This window comes from Sturnus vulgaris, chromosome Z (genome assembly GCF_052056855.1).
Source record: "Sturnus vulgaris isolate bStuVul1 chromosome Z, bStuVul1.hap1, whole genome shotgun sequence".
Taxonomy (NCBI): Eukaryota; Metazoa; Chordata; class Aves; order Passeriformes; family Sturnidae; genus Sturnus; species Sturnus vulgaris.
The window spans coordinates 77562359-77587813 of record NC_142283.1 but is presented as its reverse complement, the minus strand read 5'-3'; the positions used below and the strand labels follow the sequence as shown (position 1 = coordinate 77587813).

At 38.0% G+C, this 25455-nt stretch overlaps 1 protein-coding gene across 2 annotated transcripts in view; it reads right to left on the bottom strand.

Annotated features, from left to right (window-relative positions):
* Nucleotides 1-24943, bottom strand: part of PIK3C3 (phosphatidylinositol 3-kinase catalytic subunit type 3) — a 67407-nt gene extending 42464 nt beyond the window's left edge. The window contains exons 1-14 of one of the 2 annotated variants that reach the window (XM_088156921.1): nt 24793-24943; nt 21805-21993; nt 21192-21335; nt 18776-18905; nt 14784-14870; nt 12670-12765; nt 6738-6809; nt 6209-6298; nt 5526-5630; nt 4968-5060; nt 4598-4783; nt 3272-3426; nt 1958-2045; nt 669-736 (exon numbers count right to left, since the gene is read on the bottom strand). In XM_088156921.1, coding sequence (XP_088013047.1) covers nt 669-736; nt 1958-2045; nt 3272-3426; nt 4598-4783; nt 4968-5060; nt 5526-5630; nt 6209-6298; nt 6738-6809; nt 12670-12765; nt 14784-14870; nt 18776-18905; nt 21192-21335; nt 21805-21993; nt 24793-24860 — 1571 coding nt within the window. In that variant the 5' untranslated portion in view covers nt 24861-24943. The remainder of the gene's footprint in view (nt 1-668; nt 737-1957; nt 2046-3271; nt 3427-4597; nt 4784-4967; nt 5061-5525; nt 5631-6208; nt 6299-6737; nt 6810-12669; nt 12766-14783; nt 14871-18775; nt 18906-21191; nt 21336-21804; nt 21994-24792) is intronic. The other variant, XM_014894849.2, reaches the window with a different exon arrangement.
* Nucleotides 24944-25455: the final 512 nt, after the last annotated feature.

Sequence of the window (25455 nt, the reverse complement as noted above, 5' to 3'; positions counted from 1 at the left end):
AGATTACTACCTTGGCATCTAATTTTACTCTTAAGCTACTGAGCTGAGACAGGATCCTAAGCTAAGCAATCCTACCTCTCTACAGTATAGATGAACTAATACTTACAACTAAAGTTCCCCCTTAAGAATGCACATATCTGCAATGACATTTTGTTTGTGCTCCTAACCATAAATGGAAAAAAACTAAAATTAGGTTATAACAAAAATAATTCTTTATGAATCTTCCTTACATATATCTTTGATTAATATTTAAGATCACACCTTCAATATTCCGGCCAACACTGTCAAACATTATAAGCACAAAAATTACAACCACGTAGACAGCAAAGCAGGCCAAGGGTGAACTTAATCTCCTGCCCAGCACCATAAATAACTTGAATGACGACTTTTAACATAGTTAGGCTGTTTTTTGTGACACTATACCTAATGTCCTAGACATCATCTTCTTTTGTCTAACAGAAAAGCACCTTTCTGCATTTTATAAGCTTCAGTTTATAAGCTACTATGTTCAAACGCATATTGTTTTAAGTCTACTACTTTACCCTGAGAAAAACTGAGATTCTGAAGCTCTCAAGACGGGTCATATTTTGATGAGCATCCTTCTGGGTATTATAGATTTGATTTCAATTACACGTTGATACAGCATAAATAAACAGTTTCTAACATACCAGTACAAGTAGTTTGCCAACGTGGAATTTTTGCATGCCCGTGATATCAAGAAAGTGCAAAGGTCTTGCTGGAAGGGATTTAAGAACAGTAAAATACAAATTATGTTATAAAATAATCTAAGTATCTGAGAGAGAAAAAGTTAAGGAAAACCACCAAGTAAATATAAGAATTATGAGAGATACATTCCCTTCTAAAATCTGAATCCAATCCAACCTAATATTTAAAACACATTAATTTAAATATTCCTTTAAATCCAGCAACACCACTAAAAGGAAAAGGTCTGCTATTCCAGTAATGTATTTACTAACATATGATAAAAAGCACATGATGTTCTCCAAAAAGAAACCTTTAACGTAATTTCTATTTATAATAGAAATAATCTCTTTCCTCCTGTGCAATTACATCTTGCTGTAAATGCCGTAACATTTAACCTCCAAAGAGATTTCCCACTGTGCTTTGTATCCAGAGCACCTAACCATCTTGAAGATGTTCTACATTTCAAGAAAACAAATTTGTATAGGGATACACAGCATTTAGCTGCTTCTTTCAGGTTTAATAGTCCAGGTAGCAAGAAATCTGTGTATCTTTACTGATATGCTCAATTTAAAGCTTATTTTCTATGAAATATTAAGACTCAAATAGGACAATTTGCAAGGGGGAACGGATCTTTAGTTCAAAGACCAATCAATCCGCATATCAGATTAAAATCAGATTCCTTCAAAAAGATTTTACCTTCTATCTTTCCCTTCCTCCAGTCCCACTCTTATTATTCGTCTACTTCTGGCATAAACTGAATATAGTCCTTGGCAGAAGTAAATCAACACAGTGTCTCACTTAGGTTCAAAGAAAGATGACATGCCAAAGAATATGGCTACAGAAAGAACAGATTGCAGAGACTGAAATATTTGGATAACTGTTTTCTATTAGAAGACTGTTTTAGAACACTTTGAACACATGCAGTTGTCAGTATCAAATCAGTGTGTGATAGCCATTGCTATCACATAATAATTTTCTCCTTTACAGAAGAGTACTTTAATTTCATGAAGATTCAGTTTCCAGTCCCCTAGTTTTCGATACTGTGATCATGTACATAAATAGACACCCTGTAAAATAATTCAGTTAGGCTATTGCTATTTTCTTAGCATCTGCTTTAAATTTATATTCTTTAGAGACTTTAAATATTCAGTAAGATACTGAAAAAGTATCTAAATATTCACAAACAAAAGCAAGAAACAGTACCAGGTCACTAGAAAAGTACAATAAATACAAAGTAGATTATGTGACTTACATCAAGGTTTTCATTTTCTGCAAGCTCTTTTGTCTTAGAAGTAAGAGGTGGAGAGGAAACAGGTGGAATAGGACTCATAATCTGGGAACTACACAAAGAAAAGCATGTAATTGGTATGATTTAAAGTTCTTGCTTAGGGGCCGGGGGCATGCATGGAAATCACAATGAATTTCACTTCCACAGCATAATAAATTCAGAAAACTGGAAGTGAAAAATCTTTGAAGGTAGCATCCCAACCGTGTTTCAGAACAAACTGCATGAACAGCAACTTTGACAGCTGCAGTTCCTGAAAACAGCAAAAATCTGTGCCTGAAGAGCTATACAGTTTATGCCTGTGAAGGACATTCACTTAAACAAACTTTGCATTTTATTACATCTTTCATACAAAATAAGCAGACATAGATAGGAATTCAACAAATCTGCATTTTCAGGAGCTTTCTCAAATGTTCTAAGATGAAACTGCTAATACACAACACCTGCAAGCACTAGTCTTTGGAATGCAACTACACATAACAGACAAATGCTTATTTGCATGGCAAAGTTTTCAGATGGTAAATTTACCTGAAAGAAAGTAATTAAATAGCTCTCCTAAGTATCACTGCAGCCTCAAAATACACCACCCTTCCCACCACACCCACTTTTACAGCTTTACAGAATGTTCAATGAAAAGCTGCAGAATTGTAACATAAAAAATACACCCTCGTGTTACAAGTCATTATAAGTTTAAGACTGAAAATCCTGACAATCTGTAACAAATATTCACAGAAGACTTTGGTTACCAAGTTTGTTTGTATTTTGTTTATATTTTATTAGCTACTCAGTCTTTCTTTTGGATTCCTGCAAGCATAAGAAATATGCTTCCACAAGTCTCCTCCTACACCTTCTTTTGCAGAAGCAGGATGAAATTTCTTTCTACTTCAAATTGATTGGACTCTTAGAGCCACATTCTTTGACGAAAGTGAGAAGTGAAACCTCATATAATTTCAGTGAAGATATCTTAACTTTTGCAAATACAGAAGGAAGCAATGGCAGTGGTTTTCCTGCTCTACAGAAGTTTTCTTCCTTTTGTGTTGTAAGATCCAAGGGCACAATTTTAACATTGTTTGCTCTGTAAACTCTGTGTAATCAGGAAAAACATTTCATATTAATGCTCAAGATTTGTTGAGTTTGCTTTTATTCTTGGGGCTTTCTTTAATGTTCAGATTATAAAATAATAGGTTGAATATACAATGATCCCCTGAAAAGAAGAAACAATTTGATGCCTTAGAATGCTACATGTTTCTGCCTTTCTGCTTGAAAGTCTAATCTTCTTACCTGTCTGTTTCTGAAGCATTAGATCCAGATACTGTCATCGTTTCTGACATGGAACCTTGACTGTCTCTCTTGCTAGGCTCCAGGCCATTCTTTATGTCATCAAAGTTTTCATATTTCAATGCCTGGACTAATTGTAGCAGGTACATCAGCAAATCCTTATGGAGGAAAAAAAATCCAAGTGAAATAAAGGGTGTCCATTAAAGCAAACTAAAACTCCTTCTGTATACAAAATTCTAATTTACAGATAAAACTTAGTCAGGATTCAGTGACCTCTAACAACACAGAAACTTGTTCAGGTCTCCCTAAACAAGCAATATACCATAGCAACACTGGTGTTGGATGCAGTTTGACTCCCAAAAAATACTGAATTACCATTCTGCTATTCTTTGACAGTGATAATTTAGTGAATATTGAAGCACAGTTACTACTTTAAAATTCTCTTTAGTTAATCTGCCCTAATTGCTTCCAGCATCCACAGAATAAAGCTTTCAATTTGTGTCTCGCAAGACACACATCTAATCTGTTTTAGATTGAAGAACAGAATTTTAACCACTTGTTGTTTAAAATCAACTTGTTGCCTTTACTGTTCAATTTTTTCTGTTTAGTTACCTTCCAGTACTTTATAAAAGGAACATTTTTAATGTCAAAGCAGTATGACCATGGCTATTGAAGTAGGCTTGAAAAAATGACATATTTATGCTCCTTATTTTAAACTCTGTTGATTGCCAAAGATTCAAGAGTTATGGTAATGCAGTCAAACGTGGGTTTGCTTTCTTTTTTAACTGTCAAAATAAAATATATAAATCACTGCTATTTAACATATTAGATTCTATTAAGTGGGCTTTATTCATAATCACAGCTCATCACATTCTAATCAGTATACAATTAGAAAGACCTCATTTCCACAGATAATCTTCTACTCATTTTCTTTAGCAAAAGAGTATGATGATATACTGCTTCAGTTTACCAGAGGGATCTGCTGAAGATCCTTCTGTTGACTATTTAAGTTGTGAGCACTTCCGCAGGCTAACACTCAAAATTTATCAGTTTTTTGGTGAGAGCATACCACAGTTTCACCTTGTTTAACCAAACCAGCTACTACTGCATGTTCATGCTAAGACAATTATCAATGTGTGACACTTAATAATGTGAAGACTGCTCCCTAAAAACTTCACAATAAATAGCAACACAGTGGATTATCTTTTATTTCCCTTTACCAATATTCACTAAAACATGGTAAAAAATAGCAAACATTTCAAGGACTCAATGAGACTAAAAACCCTGAGACCAGCTGACTTTTCCATGTACCCGTAGACCAGTGAATACCTCATCATCAGCCTGCTGAAGCCTGGCAACAGCGTAACGCCGCACTGTTGGGTTGGTGAAGTGAGATGACAAAAGTTCCAGAGAGTCTTCCACATCCATGGGCTTCCATTTGCCCAGCAGCTCCAGTGCTTGTTTTGCCTCTTGTGGTAGATCCCAGTTGACACACTTCAGGAATTTTGTCAAGGCCTAAATAGGAGATTGGACAATTCATCACTAAAACGCTAGCCAAAAGAAATTATTTCAAAAATTAATCTCACACAAAGGTAGAACTGGATTCAGATTATATTTACATAAGCATAGACCTAGAAAAGCTTACTGATATAAGTGACAAGATCCCTTTCAGCCCAAACCATTCAACGGCTCAACTTACCTTCTCCTGATGAGTAAGGTAATATCTGAATTTCCACACCAAATCCTGTTCCTCATACGTTAGTTGCTTTGTTGGTGGATAGCTCACTATGATCTATTTGATACACAGTCAGAAAGTGAGTTTAAAAATGTGAACAGGCATAATCAAGTTAACAAAGTGTACTGTGAGAAAGCACAACAATAACAATACAAAAATAGCTAGGGAAAAAAAAAAAGCTTTCCAACAACATAAAGCTATGGCATCATGGTGATGGTCTTCAGTTACATGATTGATTGCATTGACAGTGCAGGAAAACACAGTTGCTTTCAGTGTATCATTCACACCTACATGACATGCACAAAATGCACATACTTTATCTTCCTAAATGCTTTAAAAAAAAACAATGAACAAGCACCTTGTGTTCCTTTCTGAGTTGGGCCCTTCTAACTAAGCACTCTGAAACATTTCATTCATGATTTTCTATGAACTGAAATGAACTGTATTTCCTTAAAGTGTCAACATATATTATTATCAACTACCTAATAAAATTTGAACTTAACTATCATATAACTGACTTACATTAAGCTGGTCTCGTGTAGTTGCATTAGGCTTCAGGTCATGATCAGAAGGTCCACTTCTTAAACTTCGAGCAAGTTTGTGATGTTTGCTTTCTACTAAGTTTTCCTAAATGCAGAGGGTAAGTCAGTATTTATAAACACTAAATTTCAGAGAAAATAACTATTTAAACAAAACCATCCACTGAAGACTCACCAGTCTCATGAAAAATGCATGGCAATGAAAATTCAAATCTGCAAGTACAGCATCTTCTGTTTTTGTTTGTTTATTTACAAAAAAAAACCCCTCCTTTAATAATATGTGGAGGGTTGTTGGGAGTTTTGAGGGTCTGTTTCAGTTTATGACCTAGCATTAACAAACCGCACCTTGCCTTTTGGTGAATTGCTGCAAAATGTAAGCATTTCAGTCAACACATCCGTGATTGACAGCACTCAAACCTGCTAGAGAACTTATAAACATTTTCTTTAGGATGATGTTTGCAGCATAAAGCTTCGTATGCAAGAAAAAAACATCTCAAAAACTTGTCCCACTGTTAATACCATGTTAGCAACAGTAGGAGCCACAATAGGAGCCACAGTGCCAACGAGTTTTCAGCAGCCAAGGCAGTTTCCAGCATTGTCAGACTTGCTATTGCAGTGTTAGATTACACGGTGCTCAAACAGTGTTGCCAGTACAAGCCCACTTACATTAAGGTTCCCAAAGCTGCCAATACCAGTCCCACTGAATTGGCATCCACAATAATGGAAATCTTTTCTAGAACTGTACTTAGGCACTGTCTACATGAAAGACAACATACAAGAGAGTAATAGGGAGAAAATATTTTAACAGAGGAAGTGACCAAGAGTTACTGCACCAGTCTCTAAATTCTGCATTCCTGTTCTTCTGCTCCCTCTTATTTTCCCACCCTCTGACCTCTTTTGCCAACAATCCCCCTTCTCTGCTTTCTTACACCTCAGAAGCAAGCGCATTAGAAATGGAAAGGAGGAGGTGAACATAAGAATTAAGTAAATCCTTGCATTTTAATCTAGCAGCATCAGAAATAGGAAAAAAAAATTAAACCCACTGATATTTCTCAACTGGTTAAATACATCTTTCCACTGGAATTTTAAAATTCCATTTAAAATTTCAAAATAAGATGGCAAGCTTTCATCTACATTTATGGAAAGTTCAACAGTAACTCTGTAATACAGATGGCATTACATGGAGCATGCTTACCATAGACATCTGGGGATCTGGAATCTTAACAATTTCAGGACTTGTTAAAATTGGAGATGACTCATCACCATCCTGAATGACAAAAAGTTAAAGGCATATTAAACATCTCAAGTTTTAGGGAGAAAATACATCATATTAATGCATTATGAACACTACTACAGTGGAAGAATGATTCAACTACTGACAGTTTGAAGGGGAAAAAATAAAATAATAAACAGATTATTTTTCTAGTTTGTCTTTTTTCTAGATGACAAATGATATGGCAAGACAGATGGAAGCTCGCCAGAGGAGACACAGCTTGACAGCTTGATACTATGCTGGCACACAGGAGAGTGGAGAAATTTGCCACCACTGTCACATGTCTTCTGACATGAACAGAAACAAAAACAGGTTCTGTATTTCCACCAAATCCAAACAGTCTTCTAGAAAAACCACCAGGTTGCAGAAAGTATCTCTTAGAAGTTCAATATAGACAAATATAACAAGATAAATGTAACCCTATCTATCAGAGGCTCTACATGCTTAGAGTATAATGTGTGCTGCATAAATAAGGAAGGGAGAAGCTCAAAAATTCCTGTTTGAACCAGACATAAGGAAAACAAAATTAGAAGTCTGCCACCACATTATAGAAGTATAGAAGTGTGTCTTCCAGACACAGTAGCGTGGTTTTGTGATTTGCAACCTCCAGAGGGTAACTAAGCATTAATAAAAGCTATGAAAGGACATTTCAATTAAAATACAGAATAAAACAGTCAAAGTCAGAATGAAACAAGCTTGGCATAACATGTGCTCTGCTATAATTATACTTAGTCTGTTTTCATTTATTTTGTTGTGAATTTGAGATCAAAGATTTTTTGACATACCAACATTTCCCCCAGTAACTAAGTTTTGAGGTAATTTGCTCAGGTTTCTTTCTGCCCCTGCCCTCTTTTTCTTCCTACTTTTCCAATCACATATGCCCTTTGGGATAGCTTTACTTTTATGCTTTTCAGAGGTAACTTTCAAAGGAGAGGTTGTTTCAAGGGGGAGAATAATTCATAACTAACAAGATACATGAGTTAAAATTGCCATTAATCTCCCAGGAGAAACTTTTTTTTTCCTACTACATAAATTTTGTGTTGTTGGTTACAGTAAAATATCTTTTATTATTAAAATGCTTTTTCAGAAAGACAGTTTGAATTGCATTTAGTAGAGTCCTATGCCTTTCTGAAGCTACAATTTTGACAAAAGTCAAAGTAAAAGCAATAAGAACACACATATCCTTCCTAGTTCATGGAAATAAACACAGTCTGCCTGAGGCTGGTGATGGTCCCAGAACATAAGCAAGTTGTTTTTCTCATTAGTCTTAAAACCACGCATGCAAACATCGAAGAGGCAAAGACGACATTTGCTTACAGTATCTGTGCTCTAAAAGTATATTGCCTAAATAATAAACTTAGCTCTGACCTCACTGCACAGAAATAACAGCATCGAAGTATTTCCATAATAACAGAACACGCTGCATCACTAAGAGTAGACTGAACTGGGCTGGAGTCACAGTGACAGATAAGCAATCACGTTGTACTAAGCCTCTGCCATCTCACCAGGAAGAATGCTCAGATCATGTCACAGTAGCTTCATAAAGTCAAATTACATAAAAAATAATGAAATTATTGCAGGTGGGATGAATCCTTCTTTCCATATGTGATGATAGACCGATTTCTATCTACCAATACTTTATCTTCCAATTCTAAACTATAAGGCTGCAATCTTACTTTGCCTTTATAAAAACAAAAGATTCCAATGTCCCAGTGACATGTCTCGACGCTGTTTAGAAGCTTCACATGAAAACCTGAAAACCTCGTTGTAAAAACTTGACACAGGCAGGGATTCAGTAGCAACAAGCTACTAACTTGGTACTAACAAGCATTCAAACTTTATAGTATCCAGGTGCCATGAGGATTCCCTAGGGATAAGCAGTAGTAACACCCACTGCTGTATCTTTCCCTCAGTGCAAAAAAAAAAAAAAAATCAGATACATTAACTGAAAAAAGAAAAGTTTTAGATTGATAGAAGTGGAGCACTTACCCCACAATTAGAAGTCTGTGGCAGACATTAAAAATTCAAAACTCACTAGGATGAGAATGACAAAAGCACTATAGTCTAAAACTTGCTTATTTACGAAACTTAAAAAAAAAAAAAAAAAAAAAAGAAAAAGAAAAAAGAGCAAAGCCTTCCAGTGTGTCACATCAAACTGTTTATAAATGAAGGCTAAGGAGTTTTTTTTCCCCAAGACTAATGTTAAACGAATTGTTTGTACACTCATTGCTGGCAACTCTTTTTGGAACCTTTCAAAAGAATCATGATAATGACTGTTTATTTTAAACTCTTTGAATGCAGTCAGATCATGCTGTAGAGTGAAGCTGACAAGCTCTAGCTATTCAGTTCAAGCACCAGGAAAATCATTCCCAGTGTTTCACTGCACAACAGAACAAAGCCTTAAGCTCAACTAAAACTTGCCATGAAATCAAGTTTTTCCAAGCATTCATGGGACAAGTTACGGTGTCAGGAAGAACATTTTAGAACAGACTGTTTAATGAAATACTCAAGAAGGCACAATGACATTAGCTGTCCTGTGAAGGATGTCAGCTGTTTAACCTACCCTTCTGTAATTCTCCTTTATACCTTGAGATCAACATGTGCAGCACCACAACCTTCAGCATACAAACTTACTAAATCAAACTAGTGCCTAAATTAGCACTTGAATTTGTTAAGAGCATCCTTTTGAAGTCTTTCCTGATCATGCCCATGTAGACAGCTTTAGCTCACATCATCGAAATCTCAGAAATCCGTGACATCCTCTAACTGCCAACAGCCACGCGTGATGTGATGAAAGACAGACCAGAGCACAAGAACATGGAGCAAACACTGGGCTTTCAGCAGCCTCTTCCCTCAGTGAATCTGCTCCTCTTGGCTACAACACTTCCTAGCACAGGCAGAATCTGAGACAACTGCTACTTTGCCACCAGGAAACAAAAGCAACGTCAATACTAAACAGCATTTACTTGCTTTAAACTCCTCTGTTACAGAGCTCTGCAGATATTTCATTATAGTAAGGTCAGTGTGTGCGATTTTATACAAATATTAGAGTCCATTTAAGATAGTCCAAAAAATTTGCAGAATTTTCCAAACCAGCAACATTCTTCTGTACTTGCCTAAAAATCAGTTCCAGAGCATAAATAAACAAAGAGATTATATTTATCTTATTCTTTAACCAAAACACCATTTAAAGTAACACCAATGCAAACCAACATCTCCCCCACCAAAAAAAAAGGACAGACAACCAGTGGTGTAGACACTACTTCTTCCTTTAAATCCATGAAAAGATCTCTGATAATCAAATTTATCTATATTTTTCTTTACTGGATGCAGCAGTGCAATCATTTACCAAAGACAAGTTTCACTTGAAACCTGCACAAAAATGCATTAGTGATAGATGTTGGTATTATTTGTACTTGGTAAGTCACACAGAATTTCTGCCTAAATGGAGAATCAAAGGTGATGCTGTCATTACTAGCAGACTCTATCCCTCACATCTTGAATGCTGTATTTAAATGAAGTTAACACAGAACATGGGAAGAGACGCTACCACCTCACTTCATTGTAATTGAATGTCAAGTCAAAGAACCTCAAATCCTATCAATCGCTCTTTAACAGGCTAGTTCTTCCTAAACACTTGAAAACAAATATATCAACAAAACTGTGACAAGTAATCTCCACTTCGACTATCGGTCACAGGCAGGTGACAACAGAACCTTCTTTCATTATGCTCGGCGCACTGGACTAGTGATGCCCAATACATAGACTGCAGACTGTAATTGGAAGCATGACAAAACTGAGAAAACAGGCACTAATTTATGTACCATTTCCTACTGCTGTCAGAAAAGGGTCAAGAACTTGTTGGAAAGCTACTTTGCAACAACAAATCCCTCAAACTGTGGTTAGTTATAGCTCTAATATGTACTATTACAGATTCAATTACTTTATTTCCGCAAAAGCGGGCAATTCATAGTTATTCTGTTCCATGCACTTTTAATATGCTCCAGAAACATCTTTAAAAAGAAAGATGCATGCTTGGAGTCTGAATGTTTTTTCCTGTATCATGCACATATATAAAACCACAATGATGAAAAAAAGAAGGAAAAGTCATATGTATATTAGGAATAATTCATCTATAATGGCAGGTTGCTGGAGGTACGGGAGAGAAGTTGTTTTAAGGAATGCCATGTTCATTCACAAAAAAGAAAAGAGTCAAGAGGACACAAGGCACATGCTCATATGTTTGCACTTGTGAAAGGTATAGCATGTTCTCATGTAAAGAGCTAGCTGTTAGCAAAAAGTTTCAGTATTTTGATCATATTCTGCTGTACTCTCCAGAAGAGTATTTCCTTTATTTCCACAGAAGTAAATTTCGTTCATGGGGATTTCTGACGCATTGTAGGTTTCATAGTGATTTGTAGCACAAGATAGCTTCGCAACAGCAAAACAGTCCTCTACCACTGCTTGCAATGCTGCTACCATTGGTTCTTGGATAAGTGTACAGAAGCATTGTGAAAAAAGCTATTCTAAAGGCAAAAAAAGATTTGAAATGTGTGGAGAGATCTCACTGTCAACTACAGTCCCCAAAAAGAAATGGTTAACAGCTAACCTAGCTAGCTGCTTGAGACACACTTTCACCCATACTATCAAAATTCACCAATAAACTAAAGTAAAACAAAGTCACAAGAAGAAATCAAATCAACTGTCCTCCCACCACAAAACCCACAAAATAGCTCCAACCAAACAGAAAAGACTCCTGAAAGACAAAAGTCCCCAAGATTTAACTTGCAATATAACAAGTAGTTGAAGCAGATTATGATCTGTCTTCTCTCTTTTTTTTTTTTTTAATCCTGCTTTTTACTATTTATTACTGTATTTTTCACTGCCTTCCTTCAAGGATTTTAAGTTATACCACAACATTTTCAGTCCAGGTCAACTAGTAACAGTCATATACACAGAAATACTTGTAATCCATTTCCCATTATGTTAACATTTTGTGTACTGCATTAAACTTTTTAAAATTCTCAGAATAAATTCTGCTTATAGTGTTTCTTTTTCTATCTTTTTTCTCCTTCCAATGAAACTGCCTTATTCAGTAACCTTCTGACTTCTTATGTATCTGAAGATGATGAAAAATTTAAGAAACAATTTTATTTGAAACCAGATTATAGATACACTGTTTTTTCCATCTCAGTGAGTCTTTCCACAATACATAGGACCTTAAGAGTGATAGCACCTTCTAATACCACATTGATGTCTGTTAAGATCACCATCAACCCTTCATCCCATTAAATTTTAACTTCAGGAAAAAAAAATGAAGGCATTGCTTTGCAGATCTCTTTCATAAACAGCAAGAAAAGATGCAAGATGTTCCAATCCAGAAGTCTTTTACTTAATTACTCCACAGCACTTTCAGTAGGAAAGACTAAACTTCTGCATTTATTCATTTTATAGAAAATGTTCAACAGCAAAACTCCTGTGCAAAGTTTTAATAACTCATATTTTATAAAGTTACCACTCAATACAGGTACACTTCCTCCAAAATCTAAGTCATAATTTTACATAGAGCTACTCGGAAAATACTGCTGGATGACTAAAGGAGCTATAAATCAGAAAGTTTTTAATCACTCACACTTGTTAAATTCTGTAATCTTGAACTCTATTACAGAAATGACTGACATCTGCAATCTTGTTGCATCTATACTATTTGATTTGTATGTACATAAACAGTTGCCACTGACAGCTGTCTGCTGCTCTACTGCAGCAGAATATTTCATCTCAGCAGAAAAACCCATTCATTTTAGGTGCATATGCTGCTTTTTAAAGACAGCCATAAAGCCTGCAGGGCACATACCTTTTCGTAGTAAACTATTCCATATTCTTTATCATCACACTTGACGCAACGGAATTCAATCATCAGGTACATAAAATTGGAGCTTCGTTTCTCCCTCTGAGGAAAGAGCCACCACAGATGTGTATCATTTATTGCAGGCCATCAATCTTCAGCATTCTCAGTACAGCAAATACCCTACTTCCTTTGTGCTGTAACTGATTAATTACGTTATCAGCTGTTATAGCAATTATTTAGCTAATAATTTCATAGAACTACTTGAGACCATATCACCTCCTTCCTGACATTCTTTCTACCTCACATTCCTGCTTCATGATACGCATTCACATTTAACAGATGAAAACCTGTTTTAATCAGCAGCTTCCAGCTGTGGGCTAAAGGTACAAAAAAATGCAATGCAGAATAATCAGATGACCACTGCATAGCTGGTGCTAGCTTTTTTCCTAAATCATTACCTATAATTATGCATATCAAGAAACAAACAGAAGATACAGAAAAAACAAATCATCTTTTTAAACCAACACCATTAAAGAGACAAAATAAAATTGGTCTACAAGATTAGATTGGCAGCTTATTCATCTTCAGAGGAAGACTTGCTCATGAATGCATTTTTTAAATGCTTTACCTACAAAAAGTGCTTAGAACTTTAAAATCTGTGTGGGAAACAAGAAAGAAGTTTAACAATGAGTAATTTCAGTTCATTTAATGCATTCATAATGGCTTGACTTTCTACCATAGACAAAGTGGTTCTCTGTTTAAAGCACAGGTCTAGAAACTTTTATTTCACTGTATTTTTATGGTCAGTGAAAAGGAAAAATGAAAGGGAAAAAAGGGATAAAAAGGATGATAGACTAATTTCTAAAAAGCATTGAAATATAAATATAAAAATATAAAACCAGTTAAATAGTTAAAAAAAGAATCTGACTTCCAAAGCTTGAGTTAGCAATAAGGCAACAAAAATCTCAGGGCACAAGAAAAACAGAGCTCTTTCATGGAAAGACGGGTGTAACAAATTAAACAGTTTGAGCTGATTTTGATCAATGAAGGTTAAAATCTCATTTAGGAACTAAACTACCAGATTATTTTCTTTTTAAAAAATATTAATTCAAAACTAGAAATGTCATTCCTCAGCATCCAAAGTTAAAAAAAACAAAGTTGAACAGGTCTGAAGCCGAGGAACAGGATAAATGTCTAAAAAGCTTCCCATCACAAACTAAAATCCTAGAGCTAAGTTAGTCATGCCTAACAGTTGTTATCCAAGCTGTTCCAAATTATTAATAAAGCCTGTCTTCCATGATCAAGTTCCCTTGAAGTTGAAAACAGCTAAGACATGTGTGCAGCATTGTGGATTAAATGCTGGACATAACCTGGCCAAGTGCACTGGCTCCTTCAAAAGTAACTCAGGGCTGAGCTGCTCGTCAGCAGGGTGGGCAGCAGGTCACAGGAGGGGACTCTGCCCCTCTGTGCTCTGAGACCCCACCTGCAGAGCTGCATCCACCTCTGGGACTTCAACACAAAAAGGATGGGCACCTGAGGGAGGCAGTCTAGGAGGACACAGAGATGCCCCAAGGGCTGGAGCACCTCTGCTCTGGAGACTGGCTGTGAGAATTGGGGTTACTCAGTCAGGAGAAGAAGAGGCTCCAGGGCTTTTAGAGGCTCTTCTGTTGCCTAAAGGGGGCCTGCAGAAGGACTGGAGAGGCACTTTAGACAAAGGCATGGAGTGAGAGGCTTTACTGTGAGAGTGCTGAGGCTCTGGCACAGGTTGTCCAAAGAGATGGTAGAAACCTCATCCCCAAAAGCATTCAAGGTCAGCCTGGACAGGGCCCAGAGCATCCTGATCCAGTTGAAGATGTCCCTGCCCACTGCAGAGGGCTGGACTAAATGGCCTTTAAAGGTATCTTCCAAACCAATCTATTCTGTGATTCTCATTATTGCTAAAGTAAAATTAACTTTAAGCTTCCAAATAATTATTTTTTTTTCCTTTACCATATGCACTGGCAGTTGAAGGAAAAAAAAAATACCCAAGCATTTAAGAGTTAAGTCTCCTAAAAAAGTGAAGGTTCACATTAGCACGATAAAACTCTCCAAAATTCCAAACCTGATGTACAATGACTTACCTCATTGATCATTTCTATTTCTCTAAAGGTGAGTCTGTCCAGCCAATCCACTTTCACCATGTGACCTTGCCGATGAGACTTGGTGAGCTGCATGAAAAAAACACAATGATAACATTTAAATTGCTCAGAGCAAGAAAAAGAGCACTAAAGTTATAACAGAGATACTAATAAGAAATCAGAGGAAAAAAAATAAAGGAACTGAAAAAATAACCTCACCTTGTACATAGAAACACAGTACATACCTTGTGAAGAGCCAAACCACGCCATAAAAATAAGTCTACTATCCAAAATACCAATCCCAGCAAAGACCATAATGATTATGCAAACACATCACCTTTGCATTTTTAACATAACAAAACCAGGAACCTATTTCTTAACTAAAGTAATGTATGAAAGACATCCCACTTTTTATATTACTACGTTTCATATAGTAAAACTCACTAAGCCAAACAAAAATTAAGTATTTCAAAAACTAACCATACTGAATAATTCTGCCTGTCAGCCTTACAGGTTTCCAGAATGGGACTATAACTGGGTCAGCAGAAGATCTTAGAGCAAGTCATAGACTTGCATAGCTTGCTCTCTCTTTTAGTTATTTGATAAGTAGCTCAAGTTTTATTCCTATGTTTACAAACTGCTGTAGCAATAGCAACAAAGTTGTTTAAAGGACTCATTAAGAATAGAAGATAAGATGAGAGCATACTACTTGCAGTTTCAGATACACTAACACAATTGTTTATGAAACATCCAGCAGCAGACCACATAAATATGAAGATCACCTTTTCAGTTGCTAAGAAATGAGAAGTGTTCTTCAAAAAATCAGTAATTACTGTAGAATGCAAGAGATGCAGAGGAACTAGAAGACATTAAGTTCCTTCATCTCTCAAAGAAATTAGTAAATGTCTAGAAAATGGCTAGGAAAGAGACCCCTCAAAATTATTTTTATTAGGGGAAAGGTTACAACCATTATTTCATAAACTTTGTTCTGTGGTCAGCCTGCCCACCCATGAGCATCTGGATGTGAACAGGCCATACACTGACACCAATCATCACTTCTTGCCCAGCTTCAGGACAGGCAAGATACAGAGACTTGGGATAGCAGGAATAAAAATACTGGATGCAGGGGAACACAACAGCAGCCTGCTGCTTCCACATACAACTGGAGATGGTATTAGTACAAAAAAACAACACAGAAGATTTAAGACTTAGGATACACTGGGAGATGTCCAGGTTGCACAGTCTGTCAGATATGTGCACTAGACCTTCCATAGCTCAGCACAAGAGGTACACTAAAAATAAAAGTGGCTACGAAGATAGAGAAGTTAAGAGTTTGCAGCAATTGCACACTTTCATTATTCTCTCTCAAATCCTCACTAAACTGATGTCTTAACAGTACAGGCACAAGTATGTTGGGCTAAAGTCTGTCTAATCAAAGCCTTGGGAAAAAAATTTGGTAACAAATTCTTAGCTCATTTTCTTGTTCACTGCACTAGAGAATAAAGAAAATAAAAGTGATTTTGTGTGTTTCAGAAGAAAATTATTAGCATTTTAAACCCTTAAACCTCCCTTATAGAGGAAAAAAGTTGCAATACAGCAATTAATCAGGTCTGCATACAAGACCTGAAAGATCTGTGAGCATATGAAGAACCGTTGTCTTGAATTAATATTTAAAGTTTAAAATAAGAGAGAAAATAGTATGTCCCCTTCAGCGAAAGAAGCGTTCATCATCTGCAACTAAGTAAGATGCATCCCTTTAGATAGTATCTCAACATTATTATTATTTAATTTCATTCAGCCAGCAGAAGGTGTGAGGGAAATGAATGGATCAAAAAGAACTTAAGAGTACTTTAAATTTAAGTAGAATAAATTAACACACCACTCATGGGAGAAACATCTTAATGCCATTCATGTTTGAGCATGCTAAAATATTCCACACTCTTCCCATTAATATTCCTTAGTACACAAAAAATCTGCATTCACAATGCCTCCAGAATGCAAACCATGTTTTTTTTCATCACTAGCAGTTTTACTAGCAACATTCATGTATTTTGTGAGAACACAACCGTACGGCACCTCAACTTGAAAGAGGAGACTTGCCACAGAATCAATTATTTAAGGTAAAAGGATGCAATTCCTTGACCACCTAGTCACTGGTTTTATACAAACTCCATGCAATAATAAAAAACACATACAGACATAAACTCAGAAGCATGTCAAGAAAAGAGTTATCATTCAGACAGAGAAAAGATCCTTCACAAGCTCTTCTCCAAAGTTACCTGTTATCTGGAGGACTCTAGTTTGGCCTCTGGTACCAGATACCAATCAATAGCACAACACTGGGCAAGTCTGTGCAATAAACAGAAAAAAACCCCAAACCTAGAACAACGAGGTCCACACAAATTCGCCATGTATGTACCTAAGTCCTAGTCCTTTTACCTATATTTAAATATACCTTCACACAGAGTAGCATGAGGAGGCATTCAGAAACTGATGAGTAAGTCACAGAACAACTGAAGCTGATTGTATTTGAACAATGGCTATTTAGGAGAGATACATCACAAGAACCTCCTCTGCTGTGTAAACAGCTGTGCAAATGAAAGCTCTCATAGACACACTACCCAGAAACCCCACTAATTTCCCTAGCATCGGATGATAAAATGGTTTTATAAAAAAGGACCACAACAAACTACCAGTGAAAACAGTCCTCCTTCAGAAATTAGCATCTCCTGAAACAGCTTTCAGAAGAGAAAAATGGGGGCAGTGATGATATTAGCTTTCTGTTAGACATTAACTCTTAACAATTTACACAACTCTTAAATGAGATGTGAAAGAATTTCCTCCTGTTCCTCAGAGGTCTAGGGCATCATCTTCCAAATGCCAAAATAACAGGCTAAAACAGAATGAACTATTTTATGACTGAAGTACTCTACTTTATTTGTGCTTTTTGAACTACAGAGAGTGAATGGTAATGTTTGTGTAATAGAACATGAAAGGGATGGCCTACACTCTCCAAGCTTTTCTCAGAAGCCCACTGCATCCATCATATAACCACGGGACAAACTGGAAATAAGACTTGATATTTAGTGTCTCTCTACAGAGACTACTTATGCTTGAGGATATTTATTCTACTATGATCAAGAAATGGGCACTGGCTTTAATGAGATTTTCATTATAAATTCAGCGCAAACTGCCCTAATAAAATAGAGACCCTTATATGAAAATTGGTTTATCACTGTCATAAATCTCTAGATGAGAAAATGGATCTATCTTTTATTGGGAGTTCCACAAAGGTCTGCATAAAACCCCGAAGACCAAGATCAAGAATAAAGCTCACTGAGTAAATGTACTGAGCAATTTGGAAACTTTGAGGTAAGCTTACCTGAATAATCAGAGATCAGCTAGTAAAATAGTCCAGTAACTAACACACTCTGATCAATTCCAGTAGTTTTGACGGCAAGAATATACTCTCCCATCAAAAGCTTGCAGGTGTAATTACTAATATACATATTCATGACCTTAAATTAATAAAACTTGGGTTAATTTTTCCAGTTCTACTCAGGTTCTTTCTAACGTAGAGGTATGTCACATACTTTTAAACACTATGCCAATAAGCCTCAAAGCTAATGGACGGCTTCTGAAAGAAACCAGACTGTCCTCACAAGTCACTTTAGGAAATGCTCTTATTAAACTGGAATGGAAATTTGGCTTTAAGCATCCTCAAGGCATATTTACGTTTTCATTCCTTACAAAGAATTTAAATCTTGAGTTGTTCCAACAGAATACTGTATTAGAATGTTTTTTTAAAAAAAGTACTTCAGAAGCAATTAAATATGATCTGTTTTACTCCTTTGTATAAATCTTATGAAACACCAAAATAACCAAAGGAAGAGAGCTCTCACGTGAGAAAACAGCACAAGAAGCTGTCTTCATTTCTCTCCAGTGAAGTGCATGCTTGCCACATACATTTTAAAGGTTACTTGCTATTCCATTACCTTTGCCAAGCGGCTCATTTGATCTTCAGAGACTGTACTGCTCGTTCTCCCAGGAGTTTTGGTGGGCTCAGAGCCATCAGCTTCCACATTGGGCCAGACTTTCAAGTCATGCATTCCTTGTCGAAACATACTGCAGGAAAAAAATGCAGAATCACTTTAGTAAATTCAAAATAATACAGTTGTCAGGAATCAAAGTTCAGCAGCAGTTGCAAGAAAACAAGTGGCTTCCTTTGCCAAAATTACAAAATTGCATAACTGAACTCTACTTGCAAAAGTGCCTTGCACCTTGCGTTCTCTACAGTATTTATTTCACTGGCACATGAAGCTCAGAAGAAAATTGTGAAGTCAGAGAAAACTTATTCAGCAAGTGGAAGAAAAATGAGTCATTCCCAAAGTCAGTGGAGTGGTACGGACACAAACTGAGGAGAAAGCTCAACCTTCATAGTTTTATTATTTGTAATGAAGCAGAAAATATTCCTCCTGACTTGCAAATCCTAACAGTAACCCTAGGTCTGCCAGTATGAAAAAAATCAACTAAAAAACTATTTAAGTTGCATTTGAAGGTCAGTGGACATAAAGAAGCATTCTGAGCTGCCAAATTAAAAAAAAAACAAAACAAAAGCCAGAAAACCCACACCAAGCAAAAAATGCCACAATTCTCCACACATCACTTTCTCCATCAATGCTTGAAATTGAATTGATAATTGAAAGTGTGCAGTGAACAGAACTTCTCAGGGTAACTGACCACATCTTTTCTTTGCAAAATCCTGCTTATGTTGCATTTTTGTGCTGATCCACCCATAAAAGATGCCCCAAGAAATCAAGTGTATTACCTCTGCCAATAAGAGCCGATCACTTAACTCTAACAACTTAAGGTAAATACAACTGACAGGTACATTTAAAAAAGTGAACCATTAAAAATGAAAATTAGCAATTAGAAAGACCATCTGACCTTGAATTTACATATCACTTTTGGTATACCACTAAAATGGGTTCCATTTAAAAACTATAAATCTCAAAAATTTTTTGTTGGTTTCTCTCCCTCTACTTCATCCAGGTTCCACATGCTGGAAATAAGACTTATAAATGAAATTTATTTTTGTCTTTTTCCAGGCTCTGTGCTTTAATGCTTTAACAGGTACCAGCAGTCTTTGGGGCACAGTCCAATTGATCAGGTTAAATTTTCGCCTTAAGGCAATGTCATTCTTTTTCGTTGAAGTAGCTTCCTCAATGAGCGAGATACAACCTCTCTCTAGAGTCACTCTCTGCATTCAAGCATCATTAGAGCAGCTTTCCTAATAATAATCTAAACTTTTCCTGCACTTAAGTCTAACCTTTACTTCTCATCCACTGGCAAGACAAACCAGGCTATTTTTCCCCATTTTCCAGCAGTATGTACATGTCAGAAAAATGTTCCTACTTTTTTTTTTTTTTTTTCAGCCTGGCCAGGCATAGCACTTCCTCCATCACACCTATTTGCTAGACATTAAATGATACAGACTCCCAGTAGTCAGAAATTTGACTGAAATTGGTAGGAAAGAACAGAATACACCCCAGCTGAGTGGAAGAGGAAAAGGATAAGAAAAGGGAAGGAAAAGGGTATAGCACTGTCTCTGATGCACATACTTGCAAACCATTAATGCAGTCAACATTGTTTGCACATTTTACATGAGAACCATGATGCTGCACCACACAAAATTTAAGACTCACTCTAAACTACAAGCCTGTTCCTCTGTTTTCCTGGGCAGCTGCTCCCCACTCTGCATGTGATAACAATCAATTGCAAAAAAGTACCTGTGCTTCACAGCCGTCCTTAGATCATAAACTATTTTTCCAGTCTCCTTTCCACTTAGGTAAGATGCTTTCGAAGTATTGTTCACCATCCAGCACATTTACAGTCCTTCCCACCTCAGTCTTACCATCCAGAAATTTACTGAATAAACCCTCTATTGGATCACAGCATATTAACTTTGAAGAGTGCTGATTTACTGAGTGACATTTCCTCCCTAGAAATAACAGTGTATTCACAGCCTAATTGCAAGCCAATTAATTTTTTTTTTTTTAAGTAATCAGTATACTGGCATCCATGCATTACAAGGGTGTAGATGTGAGTTATTTCAGCACTTGCCATCTTAAAATTCAGGCTCGCAGATTGCTAAAAAAAAAAAAAAAAAAAAAAAAAAAAAAAAAAAAAAAAAGGGTGTTATACAGAAGACTTCTTCTATACAACACTGCAGCACGTGTGAAATTGCACCCAGGAATAAGTGGAGCAAATTACCTACGTATCCAAGTTTTCAAACATGGAACTGTTAATCTAGTTTAGAAAATATTTAAAAACCTATCTCTCATAACCTGTGCTACGTTACTATTCACAGGTGAGCTTCAGATGTGCACCAGAGAAGAAAAAGCTGTATACCCATATTTTCCGAAGAGTGAGACCGTTGTTCCTCCCACAGGAACGGCTTTACCAGGTCCATACACATCCCAGATGGTCAGAGCCACCTGAGCATTTCGAGGCAAGTCTGGATACTTCACGGGCAGTTTCAGCCACTCGTTCCAGCTGCAGAGAAACACTATTTATTAGTCATAAAGCTTTACAATTCAAGGTACTCTCTATTAGTTTACACAACCCAAATTCTCCTCAGAATAAAAATTTCTTAGGGCAGATGGACATTTTCTTGAGGGTTTCAACCATTCAAACACCTGTCTGGAGCATGACTAAAAGGCCACAGATCAAAAGAAAAACATTCTTAGTATAAAGGATCAGGCTGTCAGCCAGCAGCATGAAAATCGCTCCAGGCCCCAAAAGTTACTTATGTAGCAAGACATTCCCAAGCACACCAGCAGCAATTTTGTCAGTTACCCTTAACACAAAATGGTTGGTTTTGTGCTGGCTGGATATCACTAACCATAGAGACACTTGAAGAAACATAAGCCATTACGAGGAAGACAACAGAAAACAAATCTTACATAAATACCTGATGACCCAGTAACTATGATGAATATGAAATAAAAGGCAAGCCACTTACTTCCATCTAGTGCTAAAAGCCTTGTAGGAAGTTCTAACTGGAAGAGCAAGAGGCTTCCCCTCTGCAAACACCTGACAAGTCACATACAAGTCAGAGCAAGTTTCTTGGTACAGTCCTGAGAACTTCAGCATAGGATCTTCTAAGAGAGCTTTGTAGCTTTTCTGTTCTCTTTTCCCTTCCAGACTTCCTCTGTGGGAGAGAGGGCAGGGGAGGAAGAAAAGGAGAAAACATAAATAAACCAGAATTTATTTTATCTGTAGTAGAAATCCTAATGCATTTCTGTAGCTTATATTTAGGTCACCCTGTACTGAGGCTATTATCACTTTGTATTACTTGCTTGTAGTGAAATCCCAACACCAGAGAGGAACTCAGGATGTGAAATGCTGAGTAAACACAAATGTTTTGCTATAGCGATTTAGGCAAGGGTAGGGGGAAGAGCAGGGAAGGCATGAATTACTTGTTTGTCTTTTAAATTGAGGTAACTTCTTCTAGTACAACCTGTGGATTCTCACATAGACCTTAAGTAGGGCAACGAAAAATGAGAAGACATATGCTGCTATTATTAAGAAGACAAAACAAGCATCAGATTACATGTGCTCCAAATACTATTTGGAAAAATAAAACCCAAAATTATGGTAAGTAAATCTTAATTTTTAAGAGCTATGAAATGTATGACTGGTTTTGAAAGTCTATAATCTCTCAAGTCCACAACAAAATAAAGTTCACTTAAGCAGACTGTTCAAATAAAATTTGGTTAGAGCCTTGAAACACTTTGCATAATGTTACTGTTAAGAGGAATTGATGGAATTTCTGAGGTTTCAGCTATACCACAATGGAAACAATCATGCACATTAGATATCTACCAGTGGATGCACAAATTAAAACAAAAACCAAAACCAAACCGAACCAAAACAAATAAACAAAAACAAAAAACAAAACAACAACAAAACAAAAAAACCAAAAAAAACAAAACAAACAAAAAAAACCCCGAAACAAACAAACAAAAAAATTGAGGTGGTGATAGGAAAACATGTAAGATCAATCCTCCAACAAACAAAAATTTATTTGTTTCCACAAAACCATTTCAGAGTAGATGAACAAGTTATTTGCATGGAACTGGCACTGCACATTCTAAGGATGTCATACATTTCTATGTGCTAAAACAAAAAAAGCATGCTAGTTTTAATTTTGTTTAGTGGAATGAACTATCAGAGAGGTCACATAGATCTGACTCCTGATAGCACAGAACAGAGCAGAGCCACCTTCCACTACCATCACCTGTTCAGAAGTTAAACAACCCTGAATAAGCTTCTCCAAGTCACTCTGCCAAAAAAGTGGAACATACTTTAATGCAACATCACTGGGTACACTACATTTGACAGTCAGCCACACCCCTACTACACCAAACTTCTCATTGCTGTGATGAAGAAAAGTAACTTAAAAAATGACCTAAAAATTACATCGCCGTGTGGTAACTCCAGCTTAACAAAAGTGCTTCCACATGCTCAGGCAGGAATATATTTACATGCTGCAGCACCTGGACCTTCCTACAGTAAAACAGCCCACTAAGAGCACCGTGCTTTCACAGGAGCATGGAAACAAACAGGAAGAGTGTCACCAGGGTATCTCCTTCCCTTAACACTCAGGAGTGAGCTGTGACACAGTAGTGGTGTTATAAACGAGGCCAGCAACCTTGGTAAAGGTTAACTCATTTATTTAAAAGTTAGCAGCTGAGAAGGGAGACTCGGGATAAGCCCGAGCCCCACACGACAGCCAGAGAAACAATAACAACAACAACCAACAGTGCGAGTGTCACCACTGATGCACTGGGTGCTCCCTTGGAACCGAGTTTCCGCAGGAGGAGCAGGTGCAGAGCATCTGGACAGTCTTTATACCCTCGGTTCCTCGCGGATTGGGGCGCTTTGGATCCTTCCCATGATCGGTTCCTTTTCAGGGCGCCGGTCGGTTCATAACACGGTGCATTTCTGACCAATCATTCTAGAATCCTGGTATTTTATACCAGGTTTTATACCAGGTCAGTTCGTCCCCCAATTACATATCAAACTGATGTCCTCACCCCATTATGTCATATTCTAGAATGTTCCTTCCATTTAACCAATTGAACTCCTGTTAGTCTCCCACATTCACTCACACTGCGGCAACTGTCTACTTACAACCTGTCTGTAACAGTCTAACAACCATTTCCACACGACTAGTCATTTGACAAAACATTATACCAATTATTTAATCATTCTTAACTACATTGTATTGACTACTTATATTAACTGCTTAACGATACATATCTTCAAAACAAAAACTCTTTAGCAATCCCAAATTACTTTGTATTACTTGTAACTTACAATCTCACCCCAAACACCAACTCATTTATAACAGCGGCCCTCCAGTTCCGGAAGGGAAATTACAGGAAATAATGGGCAAGACTATTTACAAGAGAATGTAGTGACAGGGCAGGGGGAGACAAAGTAGATTTAGATGGAATTCTTTACTGTGAGGCTGGCGATGCACTGGCATAGGTTGCTCAGAGAAGCTGCGGCTGCCCCATTCCCGGGAGCATTAAAGGCCAGGGTGGACGGGGCTGGGACCAGCCGGGGATAGTGGAACGTGTCCATGGCAAGGGGTCTAACAGCATAGACTTTAAACGCAAACCAATCAGTGATTCTATGACAGGTGAGAGAACATACGGGAGCCAGCACTAACAATCCGTGCCTTGGAGCACCTGAGGACACAGCACATCCGACATGCGTTCGCAGCACAGCTCCAGCCCGGCCCCCCACCCGCCCCGTCCCATCGCTTCCTGGCGGGCCGGGACACTGGCAGGGAAGCGGCACCCGGAGCTGAGCCAGCACCGCCTGTCCCTGGCACCGCCGGGCTGCGGCACCAGCGCACCCCGCCGTGGGGCGGGCGGCCCGGTACCCTCCCAGGGCGGCAGCGACCGCTTCCCACTGAGCCCCGACGCCGCTCACTCACATCTTCAGCTGCACGTTGATGTCCAAGTCGCAGCTGTACACATAATAAAGCCTCTCGGTCTCGCCCATGGCCGCCACCGCCGCTGCTCCCCGCCCGCCCCCTCAGCGCCCGCGGCCAGCGGCGCCGGCCTCCCCGGCGGCGCTCCGAGCATGCGCCGCCGCCGCCATCTTGAGTAAGGGAGGAAAGAGCGGTGCCGGCCCTTGACCAAAATGGCCGCCGGCCCGCGGCCCGCCCCCCCGGCCTCCCTCTCTGCTGCCCCCGGCGCTGTGGGTGCGCGGCGGCGGGGAGCGGAACGGCTCTTGTGTCGCCTGAGAGCGGAGAAGGCTGGAGCCTGGCAACAGCCTCACAGAATCACAGAGCCTCCTGAATTTGAAGGGACCCACAAGGATCATCGAGTCCAGCTCCTGGCCCCGCACAGGATACCCCAACTACATGGTAGGACCCATGTGTCTGAGTATTCCCCAAGGGATTCTTAAACTCAAACAGGTTTGGTGCTATGACCACATCCCTGGCAGCCTGCTCCAGTGCCCAGCCACACTTTGGGAGAGAAACCTTTTCCTGAAATCCAACTTAAACCTCACCTGTGGTGCTATTCCTTCAGATCCTATTGCTGGTCGAAAGAGTGAAGAGATAGGTGCCTGCCCCTCCTCTTCCCCTCATGAG